The sequence below is a fragment of the Clinocottus analis genome, unplaced genomic scaffold (genome assembly GCF_023055335.1).
Source record: "Clinocottus analis isolate CAN_PGR_092001 unplaced genomic scaffold, fCliAna1.0.p SCAF_7, whole genome shotgun sequence".
Taxonomy (NCBI): Eukaryota; Metazoa; Chordata; class Actinopteri; order Perciformes; family Cottidae; genus Clinocottus; species Clinocottus analis.
The window spans coordinates 17,370,780-17,396,985 of NW_027176229.1; the positions used below are offsets into that span (position 1 = coordinate 17,370,780).

A 26,206-nucleotide genomic window follows, 5' to 3' on the forward strand; every position below is an offset into this window, starting at 1 on the left:
ACGCCCCTTCACGTTTTTTTTTATCCATCCATTTAATTAAATGATGGCACCCTTCAAGTGTCCCGTTTCATGTAGTTGTTTTCTCAGTGGTCAGAATTGTTTTATGAGAAGAATATAGCTTATCATAGTAGCATATCTTCTAATAATTGGTAAAGCTAGGCAACACATCACGCTTCTTACGTATAGGTGTGTATCAGCCGCCGTCAATGGAAAGTTTGGCATCTAGTGAAAGCAAAATTTTAAAGCAATGAAGGTTTACTACTGTGTATAATTAGAAACTCTGAAATTGGTATAAAACAGTTGGCACTCTGTCTAGGTATCTCCAATAATCATCAACACAGTGATGACCATCCAGTCTGCACTGACTCCCAAAGCGGAGACCCCAAAGGAGCTGGATAGTCCTGTTCCCGTGGACCTGTGGGAGAAACGAGGCTGGAAGGAGCTCAAACTTTGGTTCCTTGAAGAGGAGGGGGATGAAAACACAGAGTCCCTGACCCCACTAATACCACGGGGAGAGTCATTAAAGGTAGTTGGCTCAATTTTGACTCAACTAATAACACTTTATGGTTGCTTGTATGCTATTAGTCAGTTAAGCATTTTTCCAGTATTTCTTTATTACCTTGGAGATGTTTATACAACACACCAGGGATCTGTTTTGCAGTATGTCAATCTATCCACATTATATAAATTTGATGTATGAAAGCATTTTGTGTCATTTCATTGGCTGTCTATCCCTGCAGGTGACCATCAAATCGGTCTGTCTGACTCTGGAGGCTGGAGTGGGACACCGCACTATCCCCATGCTTCTGGCCAAGTCCTCCTTCCATGGAGATGTCAAAAACTGGTCCACACTCATTAACTTACACAGCGAGCTCAACCTGGAGGTAACGCACATATGTATTTCCTTAAGTTGATCTTAGGATCTTATCCTAATTCTTACGTTAACATTTCACTGTAAAATAGTTGGACTTTTGATATGGTTTGGTCCATTCATATATGAGGAATGCAAAATACACTTTAAGATTATATATTTTACATGTTTTACTTTACACTGAGATATTGTGGTAGATAACCATCAATAGGTCTAACGTAGTCCAACGTGCTTTAGTCGAAGCTCATGTGACTGGAGAAGTGACTGAAATGTTCTTGTGTTTTTTTTTTTATTGCGTTTTACTTTTAGGTTAACTATTTCAATGAGATGATGGGAGTGTGGGAACCGCTGCTGGAGCCCTTAGAAGATGAAACAAGAGATGGTTTTAGATCATGGACACTGGAACTCAAGGTACTGACATACAGTACACAAACATGACAACACACACATACAGTATGCTCTCAGACATGCATGAAAACAGTATAAATAACTTTTCTCTATCCTATACACAGATGAAGAAGAAGCCAGTGAAGTCCACAGGTTTGTCAGATGAGGTGGATTACCATGTCCCAGACTATAAGACAGTGATCGTCATCAGCAGTAAAGACCAGTTGAACATCACTCTCTCCAAGTGTGGTCTGACCATGCTTACTAACCTGGGCACAGTAAGAGAAGAGCTGTAAACATTTTTAAAGGAAGTCTAAGAATAGACTTCATCTATAATGTTCCTGTCCCTGCCCGTCCCCAGGCATTTGCAGAGGCTGCCAAACAGACAGCGGACTCTTTTCAGAAAGATGAGGCTCCGTTCGTAGTGAAAAACCGCCTTGGCCTGCCAGTGTCCGTGCGCCACAGTGAGCTGTTTTGTCCCGTCGGCCAGCACAGCATCAACAAAACTGTGAAGCTGCAAGATGGAGAAACCGTCGGGATGGATTATTCCACCAAAGCAGACTCTGACCAGTTCTCAGCCATGATCTCCTTGAGTGAAAAAGACTACTACATAGAGCCTAGTAAGTTGACCTATATACACAATTATAATATGTATGTATATGCAAAAGTGAATCATTAGTTGCAATATCACGAATACACATTGCTGCCAACAGTGTTTAGTGTTACACACAACAGGCGGTATACTCAGTTTGTGTTTTATCGGTCTAAAGCCAATATGCTTTTAGAGCTAAGAAACAGATACAAACAATGTTAAAACTGTAGTCAACTTGATTTACCAATGAAGTTAAAGCACAAAATATAAATGATAAAAGGAGATTTTTTTTTTAAAATTGTGACTTAATTGATTTTGTGTGTATTTATAGAACTGGTGATTATCGTCTTTGACGAATGCCGTCATCGTCAATCCACTCTTCTGTATTTATTTTTGCGTCAAGCTGTATAATCATAAACGTATCCAGGAAAAATGTCAATATAAAATACTTTCAGGTTAAATGAACTGCTCTTCTTCTGCTCTATCCAGCTCCGATGGGCCACACCTCAGCCGGTGTGATCCCCCTGATCAAGGTGGGCGGAGGGATGTACAATGTAATGCACCAAGACTCAGGGGTAACTCGTTTCCTGGTCTGTCAGATTAACTCTGTGGAGGGCAGCAAGTACATCAAGATCCGCTCACCTTTCCAGGTACTGCACTTATTATATTATACAAGTTTAGTCATGTATATCCTTTTATTTTACTTGGAAAAGATATTCATGACAATTACACTTCCCTCCAATGTACAGCGATCCCTTACTGGATCTCTTAGGAACGTCATAATTTAAGATAATAACCGTATATCAAGTGTCCTACATATTACACTAAAATCACTGAAATTGTTTCATTGTTTTGACAAAATGACAATAGCAGCAATCATAGGTAAAATGTTATGTATTAGAATAGAATAGGATTAGAAATCGAATTGTAATAAAAGAAAATACAACAATAATTTTATTTTTCTAATGTCATTTAGATCATCAATCATTTCTCAATCCCATTCAAAGTTTTGGAGGAATCAACATGTCTGGGTACAGCTCTCCCTACTGAAGAGTTCTGTGTGCCTCTGGACTCGTATAGGTGAGGGAAAACACACCTAAAAATCCTCATACAGTCTTTTTTTTTTGGTCTAATTTTCTCTCTGTACAAGAAGGCGAAGGGAGAGTATGAATGAGAGACGCATGAAACACACTCCATCTCACACATTTGATCTTTGCTGCCCCCCTCAGGTCCGTGCTGAGCCTTCAGCCGATAACAGAGGATGATGCTGAAGATCAGTTTGAGTGCTCAGACGGGTTCAGCTACGACGAATTCAGCAACAAGCAGCCCGAGACGTGCCTCCAGCAGATCTGCCGTCGCCGTGGCGATCAGGGTGGTGTTCTTATGGTCAATATGGTGCCAGTGAGATATACTGTGACATTCAAACACACTGGAAGTGTTGGGGACAACTTTGATGTTCCCTTTGTGCTTCACCTGTGGCCTTCCATCCTGCTCCGCAACCTACTGCCTTACCCCATCTCTTACAAACTGAAGGTATGACGTATCTGTTATCCCAACTGAGAAGGACCGAATAAGTTTGTGCATGTTTTAGCACACTGGAACATGTTCCCACCTGTTTAGTCTACGGTCTATTGCAGTAAATGCAAGTGTAGGATAAAGATTTTTTTCAGAGACCACTTAAGTTGCTTAAGCATAGGTTTTCTATCACAGTGGATATTTCAAATAATCGTACATTTTCACTAGGGACCTTTTTAGACTTTGAAAGGATAAAAACATTTTTGTAAAATGTCTGTCAGATCATGAATGTTTTAGCATCAGTGAATAGACCAAAATGAAATTACTACACAGGCTCTGAAAGATAGAAAACCTAAAAATAAAAAAAACAAACATGTAATATCTAAATACACGAAGGGAATTGCTTTGTTCTTTTTTTTTTACATAATTATATCAGATTTAGTGCTGTGCTTTATCGACCAATTATCCTTTTGCGAAAATCCGATACTGGGGATTTGCTTTTGAACTCGGTGCCCCTCTCTGCCTGCTGCTCAACAGGACAGTGGAGCCTCCAACGCTGAGGCCACTTTGAACCCGGGCCACTCCGCCCAGCTTCACACTGCAGTCATCAACCAATCAAGACTCGATCTCTGCCTCCTGAACTACATGGCTCAGGACTGGTCTTCTGAGTACAGGTTTGACTTCAGTTTAATTCATTATTGAAGTTTTGCTTTCCCGTTGTTGTTGTGTTCACGTTGGCTCCACATTAAGTACATTTGTCATACATTTTTTGTGAAAAGATAATTCTGTTTTTGTGAGGCCCATAGTTTCCGCAATATATACATATTTATCATCATCTTTATAATATAAAGGGTAAATTGAAGCTCACCCATTCTGCAATAACATTTCTCATTAAAATGATCCTGTCATACAGTTTTCACAGTGACAAGGAAGAGATCACCTTCATAGTGTTCCAGTCTCTGCAAGAGAATGACGAAGACGATGGTGAAGGGACGGAGAGGAAGAGGGCTGAGTTGGATATAGCAGTGCATGTCAAATATGACCTGGGGCAAACGGTGGTCGCCTTCCACTCGCCATATTGGATGGTGAACAAGACGGGCCGGTTGCTGCAGTACAAGGCTGATGATATCCACCGTAAACACCCGCTGGACTATGACATGCCTCTGCTCTTCTCCTTCAAGCCTCGTCACTTCATGAAGAACAATAAGGTGGGAGGGATTCAAAGTCATTTAACATATGAGTGTTTTTCAAGTTTATGTAGATTATTAAAAATGATGCACATTTGCAGCATTGTGGTGTGAATTGAGTTGTAGCCATATCTCGACAATACAAGAACATTTATGAATATGCATTTGTCTTAACATAAATGTGTAAAAGAAATTCCTTTGGATTTTGAGTGTCACTGGAGAAGGAACATCAAAGGGATACTGAAGAAATAATTTAACTGTTTTTTTTTTTTTTCAATTATAGTATTGAATGAATTAGCCAAAGAAATCCTATCAATATCATTAAACTAGGAAAGTAAGTATGTTATTCATAGACAACCTTTTGTGCCAAAGGGGAAAAAAACTGCAGCTTTGATCTCTGGAACATTGAGACGATCCAAAGATCCATATCTGTAACGTCTTGCTGCCATTTCTTTGTGTATATGAGTTTAGTGCCATTCTTTTCATCCCTCAGGTCCGTCTTATGATCTCAGACAGTGAACTCTCTGATGAATTCTCCCTGGATACAGTTGGTAGCTATGGAGATGTCAAATGCAAAGGCCAATATATAGATTACTTGGTAAGATTTTGCTTCTTTATCTGATATTCAGACATTTTAAGTCAAACTTATTGTTACACACGCTTTCCTTAATAAGACAGATTTGGTTATTGAAAAGAAATCGTCATCTTTGTTGATGTGCAACATCTGTCTGATCTCAGGTTGGCGTGAAGATTGACGCGAGCAGTTTCAGTCTGACTCGCATTGTGACCTTCGTGCCATTTTACATGCTGGTCAACAGAACCAAGCACAGTGTCTACATATGTGAGGTGGGGCAGGAGAACTGGACCGAGGCTCAGCCAGAACAGGTCACAGCCATTTTATTTTGCATAATATTGTTTGTACTGTTAATTATTTAGATGTTACACATTTTATTTAATTATTCACTTTTAAATTCATAATGTCCGGATTAGGAAAATACATGACTATGTTGCACAGATGGTGATTTTCTAAATTCTGAAGGACTTTGTATTATTTTCAGATGGAACCCTGACTGTACAGTGTTATTGAATGTTTTGTTGTATTCCTCATGTAGTCAGCCCTTCCCTTCTGGCCTGAGAAAGACACAAAGAAGCTAATGATCAAAGTGGAAGGTTGTGTATTGCCTCCTCGGACGATTGACTTCACACGACCAGAAAACTGCTTATTGCTGCATCTGGACAATTCTGTGAGTACAAACAAAGATATGCGTAGTCCCTTCATGTTAAGTATTTAATTCTCCAATGCATTGTATTAAGACATGTTCAAGTATGTCTGGTGGTGATAAAATGTCATTGGCACCAAAAGTATTTAGGAAACCTTTATTTTATATACCAGTATGTTGAGCGTTATTGTTTTTTCTTGTGCAGGTGGGTGGCATTGCTGTAGATGTGAACTTGTCAGAGCACTCCGCCACAATCCGATTCTCTGAGTACCACGACGGCGCGGCCCCTTTCCTCATTATTAACCACACAAAAGACCAGACTCTGCAGTTCCAACAGAGGTGAGCGATCAGGAGGACTGTAAGAAAGACATAAATTAAAAAAAATGAAATCGTGCCGTTTTGTCGCTAAATACTTACTGGACAGGATGTATTTGCAAATAGACTCAGACTAGGAAGGAAAAATGATATAAAACATGATAAATGAGGCTTGGCACTATGGTTTGTCATGTTATCAAACATATGTCTCAATGGGTCTTAACTATGACAGATATGAAATAAAAAAGGCATTGAGATGCATTAAAGAGGAAGGAGATGAGTAAAGGAGAAATGGAGTGAGATTTAAAGTATTTCAAGTATGTGCTAAAGATTGCCACTAAATATTTTATCTTGGTTGAAGATGCATTCAAGACTTAAACGCACCTTTGCTTTCAAATCTGTTTGCTTGGTACTTATTATTTACTGTTGAGGGGGCATAACATCTCCCACTGTTTTAGTTATTAATATTTCGGTGCTTTATTGTAAGTGTGCTTTGAAAGTGCTCCAAGTTCCGTTTCAGTTAACTTGCAAATGTGCCATTCTTTTTTTCTGATTCATAAGATGTTTTCCGCAATGAAGACAAAGTACGACGTTTTGCCAGTTGTGCCATGCCAATTCATTCAGCCTTTGTCTTTTATTTTCATTTGAGATTTTCTGAGTTTTTTAAATGTCTTTTCATATTACTCCCTTTGTAAGCATCAGATTTAAATTTTTACCAACAAAGGACAATTTCTTCATGCATAATATTCACATTTGCATTTTATCGATGTGTTGTTTTTTTTTTTTTTTTTTTTTTTACATATTTCTGAATGACAATACTCTTTTCTCTTCTTGCAGCAGCCTTTAACCGATATCTAACTAACAGTGTTTTGTTTTTGCTGATAGAAATTTCTGTTTTTGCTTTGTGGGTCATGCAGCGCCCGGACAGAAACCTCGTGGGTGGCTGACGAGCTACTCGACCTCTCCTTCTCACCGGAGGAGGACAGGTAGAAAAATATGAAAAGGGAAAAATCTTTTGACACACTCTGAACTCGGATAAAGAACGACCTTAAATAGCCAATGCCAAATGTGGGAGGGAGAAGAGGAAGAATTACGTACGACATGAAAACACATCCAAAAATCAAGAAGGTTACATATACATAAAACATTTTGGGGCAGGCAACAGGGCACAAACACCCAAATAATGCAGCATGGAAATATAACATTGGTGGACTATTATTGGGCTAATGTCATAATCACTTCACTGTGACATCACAATTAAGTACAGAGTGTGGTCAGATCAAGAGTGTCGGTAAAGATTAGTAGAAGAAAAAAAGTTCTGGTTTGTATAATCTGCTCCTCAACCTTACCAATGAGAAATATTTACTGCATCAGTCTTGTCAAATATATAACATAAGACATTATTGTGCTGGCAATATACATTTAGAAATCACAAAACTACTTACAGCACAATTATACTGTTTTGTTTTAGACTGACATTCAGTTTGTTACACTGTTTCCCAAATGGATTATTTACAAAAGATCTGCTTAATTACCCGCCCTTTTTATAGATCTATTGTGAATTTACACTGATTAAGCACCATTGTTTCAGTAAAAGGAGCAGGTTAGACATCTGAACCCATTTACTCATCTCTTACTATGTTCCTTTGATCTCCTATCTTGCTGCTGACTGAATGGGATCCTGCCAGTGGACTCACACCTCCCGCTTCTTCCAGTAGTTCTGTCGCTTGACTCGTATTTTCTGATTTTCCATCTCCATCTGCAGACTATGGCTTATTATATGTTCTCATGTCTGCTTTGTCTCGTCCGACTTGATCAGTATCAGGAGTGAACATGCATATTTAAACCTTATTTCTCCAGTGTCGGGATGGTGGTGGACTTTTTCAGTGTTTGGCCGTCGTTCTGTCACATTCCTGTATATCTCTGTCTGTTAATGGGAATCGTTTGTGTATTCTGTCGAACAGGTACTTTGGATTCGATGGTTGTCATGCCGGTATATTCTTTGTGGCTGGGCTCTGTTATATTGTCCTCTCTGTAGCGTTGTCTTGCATTATTTGCTTTCTGCCATCTCAAATCAGTGGAATATAGTTTCTTGATCATTTTCTTTACAATGAGTAGGATTGTTACTGATATATATATATATACAATATGTATGTCATGGTGGGTTTCATGTGTGTGCAGCTCTCTGAAGGGGACGGAGAAGGAGGAGCTGGAGGCTGGGAAAGCTGTGCACTATACCTGGACTGAACCCACTGGATCACGAGAGCTCTGCTGGAAGTGTGGTTCTTACGGTGGGAAGCTGAAGACGGAGGAGGTACTGTGCTGTGTCTGAGACACAATCATGCTTGTAGTTGAGGAATAATACAATAGTTCATCCATTCTGAGTCTTTTAGGGCCAAATAATAATCTTTTTACGTGTAATTAAATTAAATGTAAGCACAGTTTAACTTTTGTGTTTTTAGATGTGAACACAATTGTTCAATGACATTATGATGATTGTTTAAACAGTATGCATGTTTTTCTCAATCTTTAGGACCTGCGTGAGGACATGAACAATGAGGGAAAACTGTTTGTGATCTCCTTTTATGAAGGTAAAGTACAAAGAGCTTGAAAAAAAACAACAACCCCAGACCACTTAAATGCATTCTGTAAGTTTGCTTAAACAGTCTTGTTTTCATCTAAAATGATCCTTACAAAAGTGATAATAGTTGTGAGTGCGTGCATATTGCCATGTAGTAAGAACACGTTGGGTGGAACTGTCAGCATGTGTCCTATTGATCGCAGGATTCAGATGTAAGCTCTTATTTGTTCTTGATGAATTGAAAAACAATTCATGTATTTCTACCAGCTTTAGGAATATGCTTACTATTATCGTGCTGTAACTGAACCAGACTTCTAATCTTTGTGGATATAAGGCTATGAAATCATTAGGGTTTGGGTGTTTTTGTTTATCCAAAGGGCTCCAGCGTGTCGTGCTGTTCACTGAGGAGCAACGTATCTACAAGATGATCTGTGAGAGCGAGAAGGCGCAGCTGGCCGAACAGGAAATCATCCTCTCGCTACAGAATGTGGGCGTGTCTCTGGTCAACAACAGCAGCGGCCAGGAGGTCTCTTTTATTGGGATCACAAGGTAGCCAAACAGAAACATAACATATGTGCACACATAAACACATAATAACACACTGTAATATCGTGTTATCTGAACACTGCAGTAAGAATTATGAATTACTATGAAGCTTATGAATTTGCATGATGTCAGGCCACTACTCTTCAATTGTGCAGTTATACATCATGCAATCATTCTACTCTTCTTCTTTCTCTTGTCACAGCTCTGATGTGGTGTGGGAATTAAAGCCAAAGAAGAAGAATCGGTGGAAAACTCTGAGTTTTAAAGAAGCTGAGATGCTGGAGAACCGCTTCAAAGAGTACACTGAATCTGGACCCGTAGACAACGCCATCGTCGACCTGGAAAACAACTTCCAGGTTAGAGACTAAACGTGTTATCCATGTTGGGTGTATACTCATAAAATTGACTTTAAGAGTTATTTGTTCCAGATCTATTATTTCAATTGTGTGGTGTTTGTAATGGTCCTTCAGGTGTCCTTTACTCCCAATGGCATGGATATGAGGATGCTGCAGCCGTTAGAGGCTCCTCTCAGGAGGCACTTCCTGCCCGGGGTGAAGGTGGAGTACAGCGTATCGCCACGACAGAGTGCCTACCGTATCCAAATCCATCACATTCAGGTGAAAAGAAGTCAAATGGGAACATATTCCTTAAAGATCCAGTAAATCCACGCCTGTATTACAGTTTTGCAAGTCATCCAATTGTCTTGCTCATTTGTTCATGAATGCCAATCTATCTAGTAACTTTAGGTAAACATACTTTCTTCCTACAGATCCAGAATCAGCTGCCAGGAGCCATTTTCCCTTGTGTTTTCTACCCTGTGAAACTGCCAAAATCTATCACCATGGATGCAGGTCTGTTAACCCATTCTGTATGTCATGTTTAAGTCAACATTATGTTTATATGCCGCGTTTCATTCTGTAATACGGTTTTCTTGTTCTTGCAGAACCCAAACCTCTAACTGATATCAGCATTGTCACCAGAACAGCAGGACACTCTGATATCTCTCGCATCAAGTAATTGTTTTTCCTTTTTTAATTCTTTTCTCGCTTTGTGTTCCTCGTTTTGACTTCTCTCACTTCAATGTCACTTCCTCCAGTGCACCGCCTGTCTTTCTTTGTTGTAATAAAGCCTGTACTGTATTTGTGCTCTGTTGTCCATCAGATAAGTGATTGTAATGTATACTTTCATTCTGATATACTTCCTGCAATCCTATTGCCCTGAAAAGCTTTTTGTATTTAAAATGTTTTCAAATTTAGCCACATTCTTGTATATATAATATAAAGGTATTCTCAGTTTCCAAATTGGTCATGGGACTGTCTGTCTTCATCAGGTACTTTAAGGTGTTGATTCAAGAGATGGACCTGAAGCTCGATCTGGGCTTCCTGTTTGCCATCCTGGACCTGTTCACACCAGAGAATGCCGGCATCGTGAACTCAGACCAGGAGGTCAGATACTCACATTTCCAAACACAGCTACTGTAACATACTTCATATAATCTTTATCGACTTGAGGTGTCCTCTCTTCTGACTTTTATGTTTCTGTGCCTGTTTTTTTATGCTTGTCTTGTTCCTCAAGGTGGAACTGTTTGTGAAGGACATAGAGTATATACAGACGGAACTAAACCATGCCTCTGCTGCTGACACCTCTCCTATCAGCCTCTACGAGTACTTCCACATTTCCCCCATCAAGGTTTGTACCTTACACAGTGTGCATTTAGGTAACGCTATGTCAATGAAATGATGAACAAATACTAAGCATCAAATGTCTTCATGACTCTAACATTTTGTAAAAACAACGTATTATGAGGAAGAAACAAAAGATGAATAAACCGTCATCAAAATTGAGACAAAGCACATTTCTGTGACTTTCAAACCAGAAACAGCCACGCCCAGTCATGTTGCTTTATTTGCAGATTCATCTGAGTCTCTCTCTGAGTACGGGAGGACATGACGGCCTAAGGGAGAAGCGAGATAAGGAACTCATTCCCGTCCAGTCCCTCAACCTGCTGCTGAAGAGTATCGGCGCCACACTCACTGATGTGCAGGATGTTGTCTTTAAGTATGAACGCATGTGAAGGCCCAAACAGTCGACACATAAATCACACGCGGTAGCGTTCTTTTATTTTTTTGAGAATCCTTCCTACTTGACTGACTGTCATTGTTTTCAGGCTGGCCTTCTTCGAGTTGACCTTCCAGTTTTGTACCACCCAGCAGCTCCAATGGGAGGTCATCAGGCATTATTCCAAGCAGGTAACGCACATGCATATGCACAATGACAAAGCCATAGTGACTCAGAAAGTGTAGTGGAATATTTGTCATGTGTCATTTATTTATTCATATTTCAGGCTATTAAGCAGATGTATGTACTGGTGCTGGGCCTGGATGTGCTTGGAAATCCTTTTGGACTGATTAGAGGACTGTCAGAGGGAGTGGAGGCATTCTTCTATGAGCCTTATCAGGTAAGAATGACATACAAGAAATGACAAGGGCTAAAATAATGTATCAATGATGTGGAATAAAAACTAAAGTAAAAAAAAAAATGTTTTGCTTAATTTTTGCACTCATTATTGAGGGTATTTTATCTTGAGTAAGAATATATTCTAGGACTCCAGAGATTTTAAACCGCTATTAAAAACCTATTGGTTATTAATAATGTGTTGTGTGGAGACATATCAGCATTAGGTTTATATTAACGATTACAGCCTGCCTAAAGCGCCAACAGTACTGACAATACAGTGTCTTAATGCTTTCTTCCTGTTTAACTGATATCTGTGGTTTTCCAGGGAGCCATCCAGGGGCCCGAGGAGTTTGTGGAAGGGATGGCTCTTGGGGTGAAGGCCCTGGTGGGAGGAGCTGTCGGTAAGTACAGAACTTAAAATAAAAATTCAAAAAGAGGTCAGATCCCATTAGGAGAAACATGACTAATATCTGTGACAAATACATTAACATGTTATTGCTTCTTCAATTTGGTCTGAGTTTAGGTTTGTTATATTTATAAGATTTTTATTATAGCAAATTAAAGACCTAAATCTCATACAACTATATCTACAAAAAAAACAACCGAAAACATGTATGTTTTCTCAGGCGTATGATTAATTAGTTTGTGCTATGTTAATTAAATTGCCTTGCCTTCCATATAAACAAAAGTTGGAGTGACACAGTTTCTCCCACAAACGACTTTCAAGAAGAAATGGACATATTAAAGAGTGAAGTAACTTTACAGACTCCTTTGTGCCTTCCAGGGGGTATAGCAGGTGCAGCCTCGAGGATCACAGGTGCCATGGCGAAGGGTGTCGCTGCCATAACGATGGACGAAGAATACCAGCGGAAGAGACGAGACACTATGAACAAGCAACCCAGTAGCCTGAAAGAGGGGCTGACCAGGGGTGGAAAGGGATTAGTGTCTGTACGTAAATATACCTTTGACCTGTGTTTTGAGTAATAACTCTCTGCCGCAATTGTCATTTAATCACTGATGAGAATAGCTCCAAATAATAATAATAATAATGTTGGTTTGCCAGCAGGAAGTCTGCCATCATGAATGAATTGCTGCTACTTGTTAATACGTTTGTTCTCTTTTCAGGGTTTTGTCAGTGGAATCACAGGGATTGTTACCAAACCTATTAAAGGTATGATGAATTAGACCTGTACACAGATTTAAGTGATAACGTTTGGCACATACTGATATGAGAATTGAAAGGTCAAAAATAGTCACACAAAGTCTAAATATTGGTACTTTTTACTGTGACATGTTTGTGGAACAGCATACTAGCTCTGTTTTGATCATTTTTCATAAACATTGGGGTGTATTTTATTTTGCAGGAGCCCAGAAGGAGGGTGCAGCGGGCTTTTTTAAAGGTGTTGGGAAAGGTCTGGTTGGCGCAGTAGCCAGACCTACAGGAGGTATTATTGACATGGCCAGCAGTACTTTCCAAGGGATCAAGAGGTATGTGCCACCAAGTTCCTGCATTCACAGCACATGTGTTTCATATAGAATGAATGTGGATATGTTGTGGAATCTCAGGGGGGTTAAACACCAAAATGATTTAAACTTTCATAATGTAAGTAAAAAGTAGAGTAGTGAAGTAGTTGCACACAAAAAAACAGCTTGTTTCTAGAGCTAGTCAATGGGTCATAGAAGAAGCTATTTAGGTCTGTGTACATGTGAATGCTTGAGTGCCATAGTCGTACTGTGTGTATGCAGTGTCTCTGTTTTGTGCGTGTTCATAAGAAAGCTTTGTCTCAAAATGCATTTGCGTGTCTTGTCTTGTTTTCAGGGCAGCGGAGACTTCACAAGACGTCACCTCTCTGCGTCCTCCTCGCTTCATCCACGAAGATGGCGTCATACGACCATATAAGGAGAGGGAAGGCCTCGGAAGTCAGATGCTCAAGGTAGGAAGAAAAAAAGTGTCTACATCAACAACCCTCCACAGTCCGAGTTAGTTCATATTCTTTCATTTACAGAGAGGAAGAAACCTTTACATAACTTACACTTTAAAACAACATCATTTTACAAGTGGAGGTATAAAAAAATATATTAATCATATACATTATATTTTATTATTTACACCATCCCATTATTCTGCTTTATTTTAACTATCTTTAAACTTTTTTTGCCTTTGTGTTGGCCTTTCCTGTTTCCTTTTCCATGGATCCTGAGAGAGCTCAATGTGTTTAATTCACCTCGGTGGCTGTTTTATGTTGTAAGAAAGAAACATTAACAGAGACTCCTGTTTAAGTACTGTTTCATTTGTGGGTATTTATTTTTGCTGTATTTGACATTATGTAGCTTTCATGCTGGATGGAGTGGGTGGAAGTTTGTGATCACGAGCATCAGGTCAGAGCTACACTGTTTGGTTCATAGAGAAGATTAACAGATAGGTGACAAATGAAAGTGTCCCATCAAGGTGCTCGGCCACAGTGAGCCTCCAGAGCAGCTTTGATGCTCCCTTTTTATTAAGAATTTGAAAATTGTCTGTATTCTACTGGAGTGTTATTCCCTTATTTGGCGTTTTGACCATGTCAGAGGAGAGTGCTGTCCAAGGAAGACATCGGTTTGGTCGACATCTGGTCACTGTGAAGACTAAACCATATGCGTCATTTTCATTCTCGCTGTCATCAAACCATTCTGTAGCCGCACACGTTTGTCCCTTTATTTCATTTAGGTTGTTCCTTTCATTTGTCACCCATCTTCAGCTTCAGACCGAGGCTAGGCTTGTGTCTGATGTGTTTGTGACAGAGTAGTCTCTTTACGCCAAATCAGGAACTAGTAACTTAAGTCAAGTACCGATCACGAGATGTCCCATTTCAGGCTTGTTTCTGTTGTAGTTAGTTTAATAGGCTTCAAGTAGATTGTGATTTAATTGAATTTACTTTATGCTTTGGGTGGGAGACTCTTGACAGCAAAGGAGCTCGAGCTAATGTAACTGGTCTTGAGGTAGAAATACACTTTGGTTCTCTCTGCTCGAACCTTGACTCTTCTCTCTTGTCGTGTCCACAGAGGAGATTGGCCTTCAGTAAATGGCAAAGAGCTGACTCAGAGGATGAGGGTGATGAGGAGAACTAGCTCGTAGCTAGAAGCTGTAGTGTAGCATTAGTGCTTCCGCTTCAGTCTGTGACAGTTATAGTTCCCGTTTTAAAAGATTTAAACAAATCAAAAGATGCCTCTGAGTAATTTAAGTGTTACTATGTATTGTATGTTTTTTAGTTGCTTATTGATTTGATATGTGTTTCTTTATTTTTGTTTATATTTACTATCTAACTCCATCACTTCTACTTCCACTTTTCTTTCATCTTTTTCTCACCATCTTGTACAAAGGAAACATTTTGTCTTGTTTTCTAGACGTTCATTCACTGTCTACTTTGTTCATAATATAATTTCTTCATCATATTAATCTTTGTTTCATCATTTTCATTCTGTCATTCACTGCCCTCTTCTCAATAAAAAGTTCCCACTTTAAACTTCTGCCTGCCATCACTTTGTCTTTGTTTCATCCCATCACCCTTCATCTCCACACCATGTATTCAATCTTTTTCCAATAATACTTATACTTACTTACACTATGCCCTTTTTGTGTATATACATTGTCATGGATCATATACATCTTGGTATCCTGTTCTTGTTTTTTTAGGCTTGCAGTTTGTGCAAATATTCACTCACTTTCTCCCTCTAATTTTTTCAGAAAATTGAGAATGGACGTTTTGCCAAGTACAGGTACTTTGCTCATGCGAAGGTCAATGAGTCCGACTTCCTCATGATCACCAAGAGGTGAGTGTTCAACATCTGATTCGGCTACTTTCCCCTTCTGTGTTTGAGTATTACATTTACTTTTCCTGTCATGTTCTCAAACATCCATGAGTATGTGAAATTTAGAAAATCATCATTATTGCTGTGATTTTAATCTGGTATAAACCTTGTTGTGTTTTTGTAAATGGTACATAATAATGTGCTATCGATTAAAGACTGCTTAAATACATTATTCATTCATTAATGTTTTGCTTTGCCTAACTCTTTTAATATGGTTTCTCTTCCAGGGGAATATTTTTTGTGACCAGAGGCACATTTGGCCAGCTGACCTGTGAATGGCAGTATCTGTTTGAAGAGTTCACCAAGGAGCCGATGATTGTAGAAGACCGGCGACTTCGCATCGAGGCCAAGGTATGATGGCAAACTTTCTGAGGAAACCTGCTTATTAACAGATTTATAGCATGGTTTAAACAATAATTTAGCACATTATTGCACTAAATACATTATGTTGTGTTCTGCAGGAGAGAGTGAAGTCTGTCTTCCATGCCAAAGAGTTTGGGAAGATCATCAACTTCAAAAATGCAGAGTTGGCCAATGTGAGTGGCACATTTGGACTATGCTGCAAAACTATGCTCCTGTTTGTTTTGTTTTGTTATATATATATTCATTTTTATTGTTAATCTCTTTAGGAAATTTGTGCTACTGTCTATTTATATTCAAACTAGCCCACTTCCTTTTGTCATCCAGGCCTAAGTTACTTTATGTGTCCAATCTGAAGTCCCAGGCAATGTTTTAACATAAATGAGTTCTAACTTTAGTTCTTATTTGTTTTCAGTGGGTTCTTGCCAGATTGGACGACGCAAGAGAGAGTTTCCCCAAATACTGACTCATCAAGAAGAGCGAGAATAATTAACAAAATGTTAAATTATTGAAAGACAGTACAGAAAAAACAAACATCTGTGCGTCAGTGCCTTTGTTCTTTACTGCATGCCGCTTTAGTGTACCTCCATGTGTGAGTTGTGGGAAACTCTGCTATATGTTGACTGTTGGTGTGTGTCTGGGATGAAAGACTGCGTGAGTCGTGTGTATGTGCGCATGCTTACAAAAGTGCTATAAATGGACTGCTGACTGCCATTAATTTCCCACAGAAGCTCAGAATACATTGAACCAAACATTGTCTTCACTCTCATTGCTCTCATCTTTTTTGAAAACTAACACAAAGCCTTTGGTTTACTAATACATTACACAATGTTTGTGAAATTTGAGAAAAGTTGTCCTCGACCTTTAGTTTGCCATACTCAAACGCATATTTAGTCACTTATTTGATCCAGATTTTTTTTTTTTATTGAACATATTTCAAGTTGTTTGGCGGTAGCAGCTACATTGTTAAGTTGTAACAGCTAGTAAGATACACAGTTGAAAACTTGAATAGCATTGAGGCCAAATTCCCTAATAGTTGTTGTTGTTGTCGTCGCATATTTATGTTTATTTACTGGATTATAAAAAAGGGAAAAATTAACATTTTTGAGTTTGGGCTTTGTCCCTCACATAATTCAAAAATGTGCTGTTTTCAAACCAGCTTTATTTGACTTTCCCTTAATCTCTATTTCTCCTTTTTTTATACATTACAGCTCAATTAAGACTGTTCAGTGTGATTTAGAGCTGCATGCTATTTTTATATTGTACTATCAAGCTGTATATGGATCTTCTGTCGTGTTCTCTCTGTATATAATCATCAAAATACAATAGTCTGTATTATGGCGTTACAGATTGTTTTTTTGTGATTTTTAGGTTTTTATACGACATGTATGCAATGCAGAGAAAAGTATATTTCAAAGAAATGAATGGAAATTATTAACAGCTACTGTTGAATCTGGTGTATATATATTTTTTGCTTTTGGTTTGAGGTGCTTTGCAGTTTAATACTACTTAATATTTCTGTTGCCAGTAATGTTTGTCATTTATGAGCAGTGTTGTTCACTATAATGGCTTGATTTTTTTCCCCCCTCACTGTTTAAAAAAAAAAGAGACCATAATAAAATATATTTCAAATGTATCTCTTGTCCCCAGAAAATCTCAGGCACACAAACTGCACTCTTAATTAAGTAACTATAATTCTTTATTGAAAATAACTATAACTTCCATTTCTCCACAGCAAAAATAGTTGAGAAGAGTTTTCCAAAGCACAACTTGGATTATTTACATCCAAATGCACTTGTGCTGACTGTCCTGAGTAAATAAGGCACTTAAATGGCAAAAGCAAACATGTGCAGCTTAGTTAGAAAACAATATTCAATCCAAAGAATCAAGTGATTCTTGCAGCTATTGCATGAGCAGAAATTGTGTACTTGGATCCTGTTTCTGATAACCGACATTCTGGAACACGGACGTTCCGGAACACAGACAATCCGAACCGGACATTACGGAACAGGGACATTTTTGAACCCTATTAATAAAACAGTATTATTACAAGTATTAAATAAGTATCCCACACAATAGGTCAACGATATTACGTCATACTAAGTTTCACCTTCTTACTACTTCTGCAAAATATAATTTTCTTTCAACACATTACACAATACACACAATCCTCATTTCAAACGCAGTAACTTAAACTAAAATGACTGTTATATGTTCGTATTCTCTTTGGCTGCCAAGAAACAAGCCCTGCATTGTTTTGCTTTTAGCAATTCTCCTATCTCGGGCCCCCAGCTCCTTTCACACCAGATTGAACTCCTTCAGGTTGTGTCTGAGGATGGTGTCTTTGACGGCCACGAAGACGAAGCGGATGTTTTCTGTGTCCGTGGCGCAGGTGAAGTGAGGGTACAGCTGCTTGTCCTTGTCCGGGTTTTGTTCTTGGTACATTTTCAGGATGAATTCTTGAGCAGATGTTGGATCCTGCTTAGGTCCTGCAATTATTTCAATACGTGTTGAATAAATACAAAAAATGAAAGAGTCAAGGCTTTCTCTAAACATTTACAAAGGGATGCGAGACCAGATGGGACCAACGTCGAAGGCATGCTGGTCCGGAGAACGGTTCTTGGTGTGTAGGGAGTGTTGTGAACCTTTCAACACACATTTTCAGTGTTTCATGTGCTACATGTCACTCAGTGACCAGTTGATTAGGTCTATGGGCAACTAACTAAAACTAATCTAATGTAACAATAAGAAAAATAAATCTTGTTGAAGTTTACAATGGTACATAATTTGCTGAAACTGTATTCGCCTTTTACAAATCAATCCCCGACTCGAGACTGAAATATTGTTATTTAAAAACTGGAAATAATAAGCAAATATATTAAATGGAGCCAAAACTGCTGTATTTTGAATGTATTGAAAACCATAAGTAATATACAAGTGAAATATAGGGTTGGCTATAGAGATGCCCATTTTGGAGACCTTGCTTGAATTTTCTCTGTTCTAAACCCTCTAACTTTGTTCTGCTTCACTTTATCAGTCAACCCTCGCAGGGAGAATGTTCACATATTGTGCTATGACCCGAGTGAGAGTTAGACCACAGCTGCATCATTTCAAATAAATAATCATCCTAAAAGTGCCTTTTTTTTTTAGGCGAAGCTAAAACTTTTTTATTTTTGCTGTGTCTCATATCTGTACCATTTTAGTGTGACAGTAACATTATTCAAATACGTAGCTCTAGTGGTTGCAGAGATGCATCTTTTTTAGTTTGGGTATGAAATTTTTGAGCAGAGGCCTAAAAATAGGTTTGTTTTCTAAAGGTTAGGGAGGTGTTGATTCATCGTTATGATCCTTTTACAGGATGCAGTTTGTGGTGCAGTTGAACTTCACTAAAAAGTGGCTCCTTGAGCCTGTCCTCATTAATAATAACTAATTAATGATTGTGGACAAAATAAAAATGCATGACTGTGGTAGTAGACTGCATTAGTTTTAGCTATTCCTAATAAACTAGCCAATGAGTTGTACATCACAAGCACTGTAACAAACTAACTAACCTGTGAATTCAGGAAAATAGTCGCCTATATGCGAGTGAATGATCTTCTCCTTGAGGATGTCGGTCTTGTTGAGGAACAGTATAACGGAAGAGCGCTGGAACCAGGGATAGGTTATGATGGTTTTGAACAGAGCCTTGCTCTCCTCCATACGATTCTGAAATGAAAATGTCAGGACATAAAGAGGCCACAAAAGAGGCCACATTTTTAAACGGCTCAAAGTCCGGAACATGAACTGCCGTTAAGCTGAACGCTCACCTCGTTGTCGCACTCGGCCAGCACCTGGTCGTACTCGCTGAGCGCCACCAGGAAGATGATGGAGGTGACGTTCTCAAAGCAGTGGATCCACTTCCTCCTCTCTGACCTCTGGCCCCCCACATCCACCATCCTGCGATAACAACACAATAGGTATGCAACATCACCTGTGATGCCTCCTGTTCCACTGCTGGTATGTTATATCTCACCTGAAGATGACGTTCTCCATGTCAAAGGGGTATTCGATGATTCCCGTGGTCGGCACTCGGACTCTGAGGATGTCCTGCAGGTCCGGTATGTAAGAGGGTTGAGAAATGCGATCCAGTTCGGAGAGATAGCTGAAAAAAGGAGGAGAGAATGAGAGGAAATCTAAAGGAAAATGATAGATTGAGGGAATTTTGACGCTATTAAAATCTGTAGAAAGTGACTGATTAATATTAGAGGGAATACACATACATGTGGATTGCATGCAGTTATCTATGCATCGTCATCCCAGCAAGTACCGACTGGTGTGTGTGTGTGTGTGTGTGTGTGGGTGGAGAGGGTTGTTAGACAGAGGGGACGTTGAAACCATCAGAAAAGCGTTTTGTTTCAGTAAAGAAGTACAAATACAATGTATTTTAGTACACACTGCATTTGCATTGCTTAAAATAGCAACCACAGGCTAAAAACAGTCGCCTTTCTTTTCTTTCGTTTTATCTGGATCAAATAAACGCTTCATAAAAAACAGGATCCTTAATGATGCTAATTTGTGTTCCACTACGGGCAGCTACTCGCCTGTGTGGTCAGAAGGGACATCTGCTGTGCTCATTAATGTTCTTTTGGGAATAACAAAACATGGCAGCCAGACTGACAGGACAGAGGATGGTTTTTTATTATTTTTTTTTCTCCCAACATTGAGGTCAAAATGCTCAAAGCCTTTCTCCCCAAAACCTGTGGCGGAGATATACAGAGTCCCATATTTCTTTACTTTAGTGTAATACCTTCATGGAGGCGTGTGTCAGAGCGGCGTTTAACATTTCTAATCTAGACTTTATTCTCTGGAGGTGAGGCTTTACATTGTTCTTTTGTCTAACCTCTCTTACATCTGTGCTAGCTGCATGGCCGAGCTGCAGAGAGTAGAATCGCAACCAGTTCCTCATCGTACTGTGTGTCTATTGCTCACTATTTGGTGGAGTCGGACAGCTGGTATTCTCTGCGTCTTTCGTAGCAGTCCTGTACCCCGGCGTCGTCCCACAGACTCTTGACGGCCGCGGCGAGGCTTTGCTCCAACTCCTCCACCTTATCCACTTCCACCTCAAGAACCGCGTTTGCATGGCTCTATATGGACACACAGACTATTAGAGAATGCTTCATCTCACGAGTCCCGCATGTCCCACTATATACTTTCTTGGATTTACCAAATGCTAAGAAATATAGCGGAGTTCATCCTATAAACCACAAGGGACTTTAATTAGATGAACCTGGACTCCAAACAAATTCTCACTGGTAGGAAAAGGAGCAGAACCAGTTGGATAGGGGCTGTACGGTACCTGGTTCTGGGGATTGGCTAAAGAAATACCAAGCGCCTCCATGGCTCGGATCATGGCCTGCATGGAGGTGAAGATGTTCTGGTAGACCAGTTTGGCGTAGCTCCTCTTGTCGTCATCCGTGTAGCCTCCTCCATGGATAATCCTCATTTGTTTGACGAAGGTACTCTTTCCACTCTCTCCAGTGCCTGTTGAATACAGCGAGGCGTAAAACCAGTCACACTTTTCACACTCATCGGTCTGTTTCTGTGGATACGAGGAGTCCGACACGTTGGAGTTAGATACTATAGTAGCATCTTCTTTGTTTTCAAATATGACAGTGCAATGGAGCGGCATGTGTTTTATTCTGACAGTCAAACAGAAAATTACAAATGCACTACTTTACTTGTTCACTTGCTGTCTTTGTAAACACACACACACACATACACACAAATAGAGTCTCTCTCCATCACGTTCCTCTTCCCTTCTTAGCGATAAAGCTCCTAATTTTCTCCTTTAGGCCGCATGATGCTAAATCTATTTGTTTAACAAATGTGTGTGTGTGTGACTATACACCTGAACTTCAGCAAAGTGTGTTGAAGCTCTGTGAGGACGGAGCGGGAGCAGCAGTCTTCTGGTTTCCTGGCTGTTTTGCATGGCATCATGAATACTTGACTCTTTTTACATCTTAGCCAACAAGGCTTAGACAAATAGTCTGCATTTGAATGCTCCTTGTTTACAAGTCAAGTTTCCTTGAGATGGGGGAGGCTGGGGGAAGACAGGCAGGGAAATACTGAGATGGAGGCAAATCGTGATCCTGCAAGTCTGCTGTGCTTTATTTGTTCAGGGAGGAAAGAGTCCGCTCACTCTTTCCTGGTGTGTGCGTCTCTAGTGGGATTCATGTCCATTCTTATTGTGACATGTAATGTAGTTTCAGTTGCTCTAACATCAGACTTTTTTTTTTGTTTCTCACCTTTGGAGCGGATGTTTATGGGAATCTTGTGTTGTATGTTAATGCAAGGATTGCTGATTCAACAATTTGATGACAAACAGTTGATGAATGAACTATCTTATGCTGTAAAAGCTCATACAGACACAAACGTGTACGAGCAACCAGCGGTGTGTACACATTTCTAAACTAAGCTCTTTGCATTTGTTACTATGCCACTCCTTTTTACCGGATGAATGAATATTGACCATCATGTATTACTTTGTTCTTTTAAAGTTCTCTCTCTAAAATAAATAAAAACACAGACAAATTGATTCCTGAATGACTCACTATGTACTATTTAAATTAAAATATACAATTATGCTTCGAGGGGGACTTCACTGATTTCCCTCATAAAGATGTGTGTGTGTGTGTGTGTGTGTGTGTGCGTGTGCGTGTGCGTGCGCCAGAGAGGTGCAGTGGTCTAGTGCACACACACTTGAATTATCATGCCGGCTCTGTGAATGATACTTTTTGGGATTATTCACACCATTTAACCAAATGACCAATAGCGACTATATATTGCATTGTATAGCGCGTTGTTGGCAGGTGTGTGTGTGTGTCTGTGTGTGTGTACAGATTTTCAACCTGAATGGACCGAAGAGGCAGAACGTGTTAGTGTTGATCTTTCATTCTGGTTCACTCGTCCTCTCCGGGGACCGGACTGTGACCATCCTAATGAACCCACTGAGAGCTCTGAGTCACTCTGACCGCGTAAATACATTTTATTGTTACAGTAACTCCCAGGTGTACGAACAGACGACTTCATCCTTTTTTCATCTAATTGCTTTTAATATTGGAGTTTGCTGAAAAATCTAAAAAGGAATCTCCAGGGTAAGATACAAAGAGACACAATGCATATTGTGGGTTTCAGACTGTATGATTGCTCAGTAAGACTGACCGTCAGTTCAGGTTCTCCAAAATAGTGTGTTTTCATTGTCAAAGGGTTTCAAAAGTTACACTGATTGCTGAGCTTTGACGCTTTTTTTTTCTGGTGATGTGAAAACCTAATTCCTCCTAATTGGACGGTTAATAATAATAGTACCTTTCTGAGAGAGCAATGGCAGCCAACCCACTGCTCCTGTCCTGCTCGGGGCTGGATTTGCATGACTTTTGCATGAGGTGCACCTGCAGCAGCTATTATGGCTTTCTGTCACACCACCGACCGAGACCTGGACAGTAGCTCCTGTCCCTGAGCGGCTGCCACACTGCTCTTCGAATGCCTTGTGGCCAAGCCTGGACTGGGACAAAAATTCGGCCGTGGACTTTTTGGTCCAGACTGGCCCACCACTGTGCCAACTCGGTACGTTGATGTACTGTACATACTGTACATACAGGGCCTTAATATACAGGCCCTTAATAACACTACTACACTGAATAATATCAATAATATAATCAATGGGTGGGCTTGAGGTCTCTGGTGAGAGATATGATGTACTGGGCACAAACCTGGACATGAAAAGTAGAGAAATAGTTTTAGGAATTACAGAATATGTTTGAACACCCCTAATATGTAAGCAGATGTTTAATTGTAACCGTAATTATTCAGTGTTTCATTAGTTTTAACTGTATAATGTGAAATGGGTCATTGTCTCCTTGTCTCTATTTGATGTAATTTAATCTGAAAATTTCCATAAATAAGAAAAGTAAGGACAATAAACCATAAACATTGACAGAAAAAATAGATAAAGCATATTTGAACAAATTGGACAGTGGGCTTGAAGAAAGTGTATTGATACTTAAAACACTTTAACTCTGGTGACCTGATTTGTAATTATAAAAATTGTGAAAAAGTAGATCTGCATGCTCAAACCACACCACCATAAAATAGTGGTTAATTGATCATGATAGTATATCATTTTCCACACTTTAAAACTAGACTTACACCACGCGCTATCTATTATGTCAAGTAAAGTTCATAGTCAACGTTTCTGAACATTTAGTGAATGAGTGTTTATCCACAACATGTTAGCGAGCACACACACCTGCTATCACCACCACCAATCTCCCCCTCCCCCCTCTGTACCACCGTGGCAGCGGGAGCCTCACTTTCACTGTCCGACGACACCTCCTCCTGAGAGGGACCCGCCGCGCCCGCCGCAGCCAAAGCCCCGGAGCCGGAGGCTCCGCCACCGCCGCCGGCCCCGCAGCAGCAAACATGTTTATTATTATATTTCTGCTCTTTGCAGCGTCATTTGAGACTACTATCACAGGGCCACTGGGCCGCTGGGTTCACACCGAACACGTCTACCGTGTCATTTTACTCGCTTGACAATGCGTCTTTACATACAAAAAAAAAAAATTAGCCACTTCCGTGCCGGCCCATTACTGACCGGCCAACCGGGAAAACTCCCGGTACTCCCCATGGCCAATCCACCCCTGCTGGACACCAGCATGAGGAGATAGGACCTCGGGCATCCCTTGTAAAGTGTCTGCTTACTCCAAAATCCTAACATATATATAATGTCATTAAAATACAGCTTAGTCGACAGGCCGACAGGTGCTGTCCCACATGCCAAGGAAGCAGTAAAGTATTCCTTTTAAAGGGAACTTTTCAAAGAGCTTTGCAATATTATTTCAACTACATGTGCGTTGGTACAGAATAGATACGAATGTAGGTTTGCAGGAGTTCCATCCCTTTTAAGAGCATAGTTCCAGTCTATAATGTAACCCCAAGGTGTCATGTGTGACCCCCCACGTCACCCTCCGGGTCTCACCTAACAGCAGCAGCTTCAGCTCCCTGCGAGAGTCCTTCTTGTCTCTGCGCAGCTGCCTCTCGATCTCCTCGTTGATCCTCTGGTTCTCTTTATCCTCCGCCGACACGCAGCACCCGGCCATCGTTGAGCCGCTCGCTGTCCGACGTCAAAGAAGTGCTGTGGAGGTGTCCGCGCCGCCTGCTCCCCTCTCTCGCTTTCACAAAGTCAGTGGGACAAGACGCTGAGCATCTTTTACACGCGAGGCCTTCTTCTTCCTCTCCAGTGAGAAAAGTCAGAATATGGAGGAAGAAACTGTTGAATACCCCGCGGTTGAAACGGAGAATCCTTCAATTAAAGGGAAAGTTTTACTTGACCCTCTTCGACGAGGTGCTGCGGGTTGGTCTGGAGCAGCAGGACACTTGTTGAACTTTATCTCGGGAGGGCGTGGCACCTGCTGCTGATAGAGATGCACGGGAAGTTTGAACATCCGCAGCGAGCCGACCGTGTCGTCTTTAACCCGCAGAGATGACTGTGGCATGATGAATGATGACAACTACGAGTGGGAGAGGAAGGGAGCACTCTCGCTTTTAACAAAGACGACTGCAAAAGCCAAGAACAATATAGGAGCAACTTGTAGAAACTCTTCCTGGTGACATGGTTTCCAAATGCAAATAGCTTCCTTGGCAAATGGATACACGTATTGCAAGGAGTTCAGCGCGTGCAGCTTCCTCCATAGTTTCGCAGCTCCCCAGGAAGAGGGGAAGCGCTTCCTCTGACACTGCAATGCTTCCGACCGGCCACTAGGGGTCAGGAAGGCCAGCTGGGAGTGAATGCAAGGGTGTCTGAGTTCTCGACTCGATTTTATGAGACTTTGCATGTTCTACTTTTAATCTTGTGGAGACAAAGGGGATGATGCCATTCACAGTTTTAGTTCATAGTATGAGCAGTAATGTTAGAGGCAATGAGGTGAATCTGAGTGCCACAGATCAGTGATCAGTATCATTAAAAAACACAAGAGGGAGATCAAATTATGTATCAATACATTTGTATAAATATATCAAATGAAAGAGCTTTGAAGCTATACAGAATATATAAGGTCACAATGTATAGGACAATGCTGTGGTGATTTTCCTTTTTCTTTTTTTTCTAGAGAATTATACAATAATGTTATAATAACATAACAAATCAAATAGTGGTTGTGGACCTGTAGTAAACTACAGTCATGTGCTTCAATCCACAAAAAAACTGAGCAGTTACTCAAATGTGAAATGGTGCTTTTTAATATAATTACATCATCTTAAAGTTTGCTTCAGACTGTAACTTTCTCACAA

General features: G+C 40.1%; 3 protein-coding genes across 4 annotated transcripts in view; 1 reads left to right on the plus strand and 2 right to left on the minus strand.

The window, feature by feature from the left end:
• The window catches only part of vps13a (vacuolar protein sorting 13 homolog A), a 34,342-nt gene extending 16,859 nt beyond the window's left edge, over window positions 1-17,483 (plus strand). Inside the window, exons 41-76 of one of the 2 annotated variants that reach the window (XM_068604497.1) lie at window positions 317-526; window positions 741-884; window positions 1,181-1,282; window positions 1,384-1,536; window positions 1,620-1,878; window positions 2,340-2,500; window positions 2,827-2,930; window positions 3,080-3,383; window positions 3,903-4,039; window positions 4,279-4,573; window positions 5,046-5,150; window positions 5,291-5,437; window positions 5,665-5,796; window positions 5,978-6,111; window positions 7,005-7,073; window positions 8,269-8,401; window positions 8,621-8,678; window positions 9,046-9,217; window positions 9,417-9,570; window positions 9,685-9,831; window positions 9,984-10,065; window positions 10,158-10,227; window positions 10,545-10,659; window positions 10,790-10,903; window positions 11,127-11,272; window positions 11,382-11,463; window positions 11,559-11,672; window positions 11,997-12,072; window positions 12,456-12,619; window positions 12,797-12,842; window positions 13,036-13,159; window positions 13,491-13,605; window positions 15,396-15,481; window positions 15,748-15,871; window positions 15,982-16,056; window positions 16,296-17,483. In XM_068604497.1, coding sequence (XP_068460598.1) covers window positions 317-526; window positions 741-884; window positions 1,181-1,282; window positions 1,384-1,536; window positions 1,620-1,878; window positions 2,340-2,500; window positions 2,827-2,930; window positions 3,080-3,383; window positions 3,903-4,039; window positions 4,279-4,573; window positions 5,046-5,150; window positions 5,291-5,437; window positions 5,665-5,796; window positions 5,978-6,111; window positions 7,005-7,073; window positions 8,269-8,401; window positions 8,621-8,678; window positions 9,046-9,217; window positions 9,417-9,570; window positions 9,685-9,831; window positions 9,984-10,065; window positions 10,158-10,227; window positions 10,545-10,659; window positions 10,790-10,903; window positions 11,127-11,272; window positions 11,382-11,463; window positions 11,559-11,672; window positions 11,997-12,072; window positions 12,456-12,619; window positions 12,797-12,842; window positions 13,036-13,159; window positions 13,491-13,605; window positions 15,396-15,481; window positions 15,748-15,871; window positions 15,982-16,056; window positions 16,296-16,346 — 4,704 coding nt within the window. In that variant the 3' untranslated portion in view covers window positions 16,347-17,483. The remainder of the gene's footprint in view (window positions 1-316; window positions 527-740; window positions 885-1,180; window positions 1,283-1,383; window positions 1,537-1,619; window positions 1,879-2,339; window positions 2,501-2,826; window positions 2,931-3,079; window positions 3,384-3,902; window positions 4,040-4,278; window positions 4,574-5,045; window positions 5,151-5,290; window positions 5,438-5,664; window positions 5,797-5,977; window positions 6,112-7,004; window positions 7,074-8,268; window positions 8,402-8,620; window positions 8,679-9,045; window positions 9,218-9,416; window positions 9,571-9,684; window positions 9,832-9,983; window positions 10,066-10,157; window positions 10,228-10,544; window positions 10,660-10,789; window positions 10,904-11,126; window positions 11,273-11,381; window positions 11,464-11,558; window positions 11,673-11,996; window positions 12,073-12,455; window positions 12,620-12,796; window positions 12,843-13,035; window positions 13,160-13,490; window positions 13,606-15,395; window positions 15,482-15,747; window positions 15,872-15,981; window positions 16,057-16,295) is intronic. The other variant, XM_068604498.1, reaches the window with a different exon arrangement.
• LOC137805142 (guanine nucleotide-binding protein G(q) subunit alpha) overlaps window positions 1-26,206 on the minus strand; it is a 199,811-nt gene that overhangs the window by 155,540 nt on the left and 18,065 nt on the right. The window lies entirely within an intron of this gene.
• On the minus strand, window positions 17,605-25,566 carry gna14a (guanine nucleotide binding protein (G protein), alpha 14a). Its single transcript, XM_068604559.1, has 7 exons — window positions 24,897-25,566; window positions 21,216-21,400; window positions 20,849-21,003; window positions 19,893-20,021; window positions 19,687-19,816; window positions 19,432-19,585; window positions 17,605-18,369 (listed from the first exon to the last, which is right to left on the minus strand). The coding sequence occupies exons 1-7, from the start codon at window positions 25,015-25,017 to the stop codon at window positions 18,179-18,181; spliced, it is 1,065 nt and encodes a 354-aa protein (XP_068460660.1). The 5' UTR covers window positions 25,018-25,566; the 3' UTR covers window positions 17,605-18,178.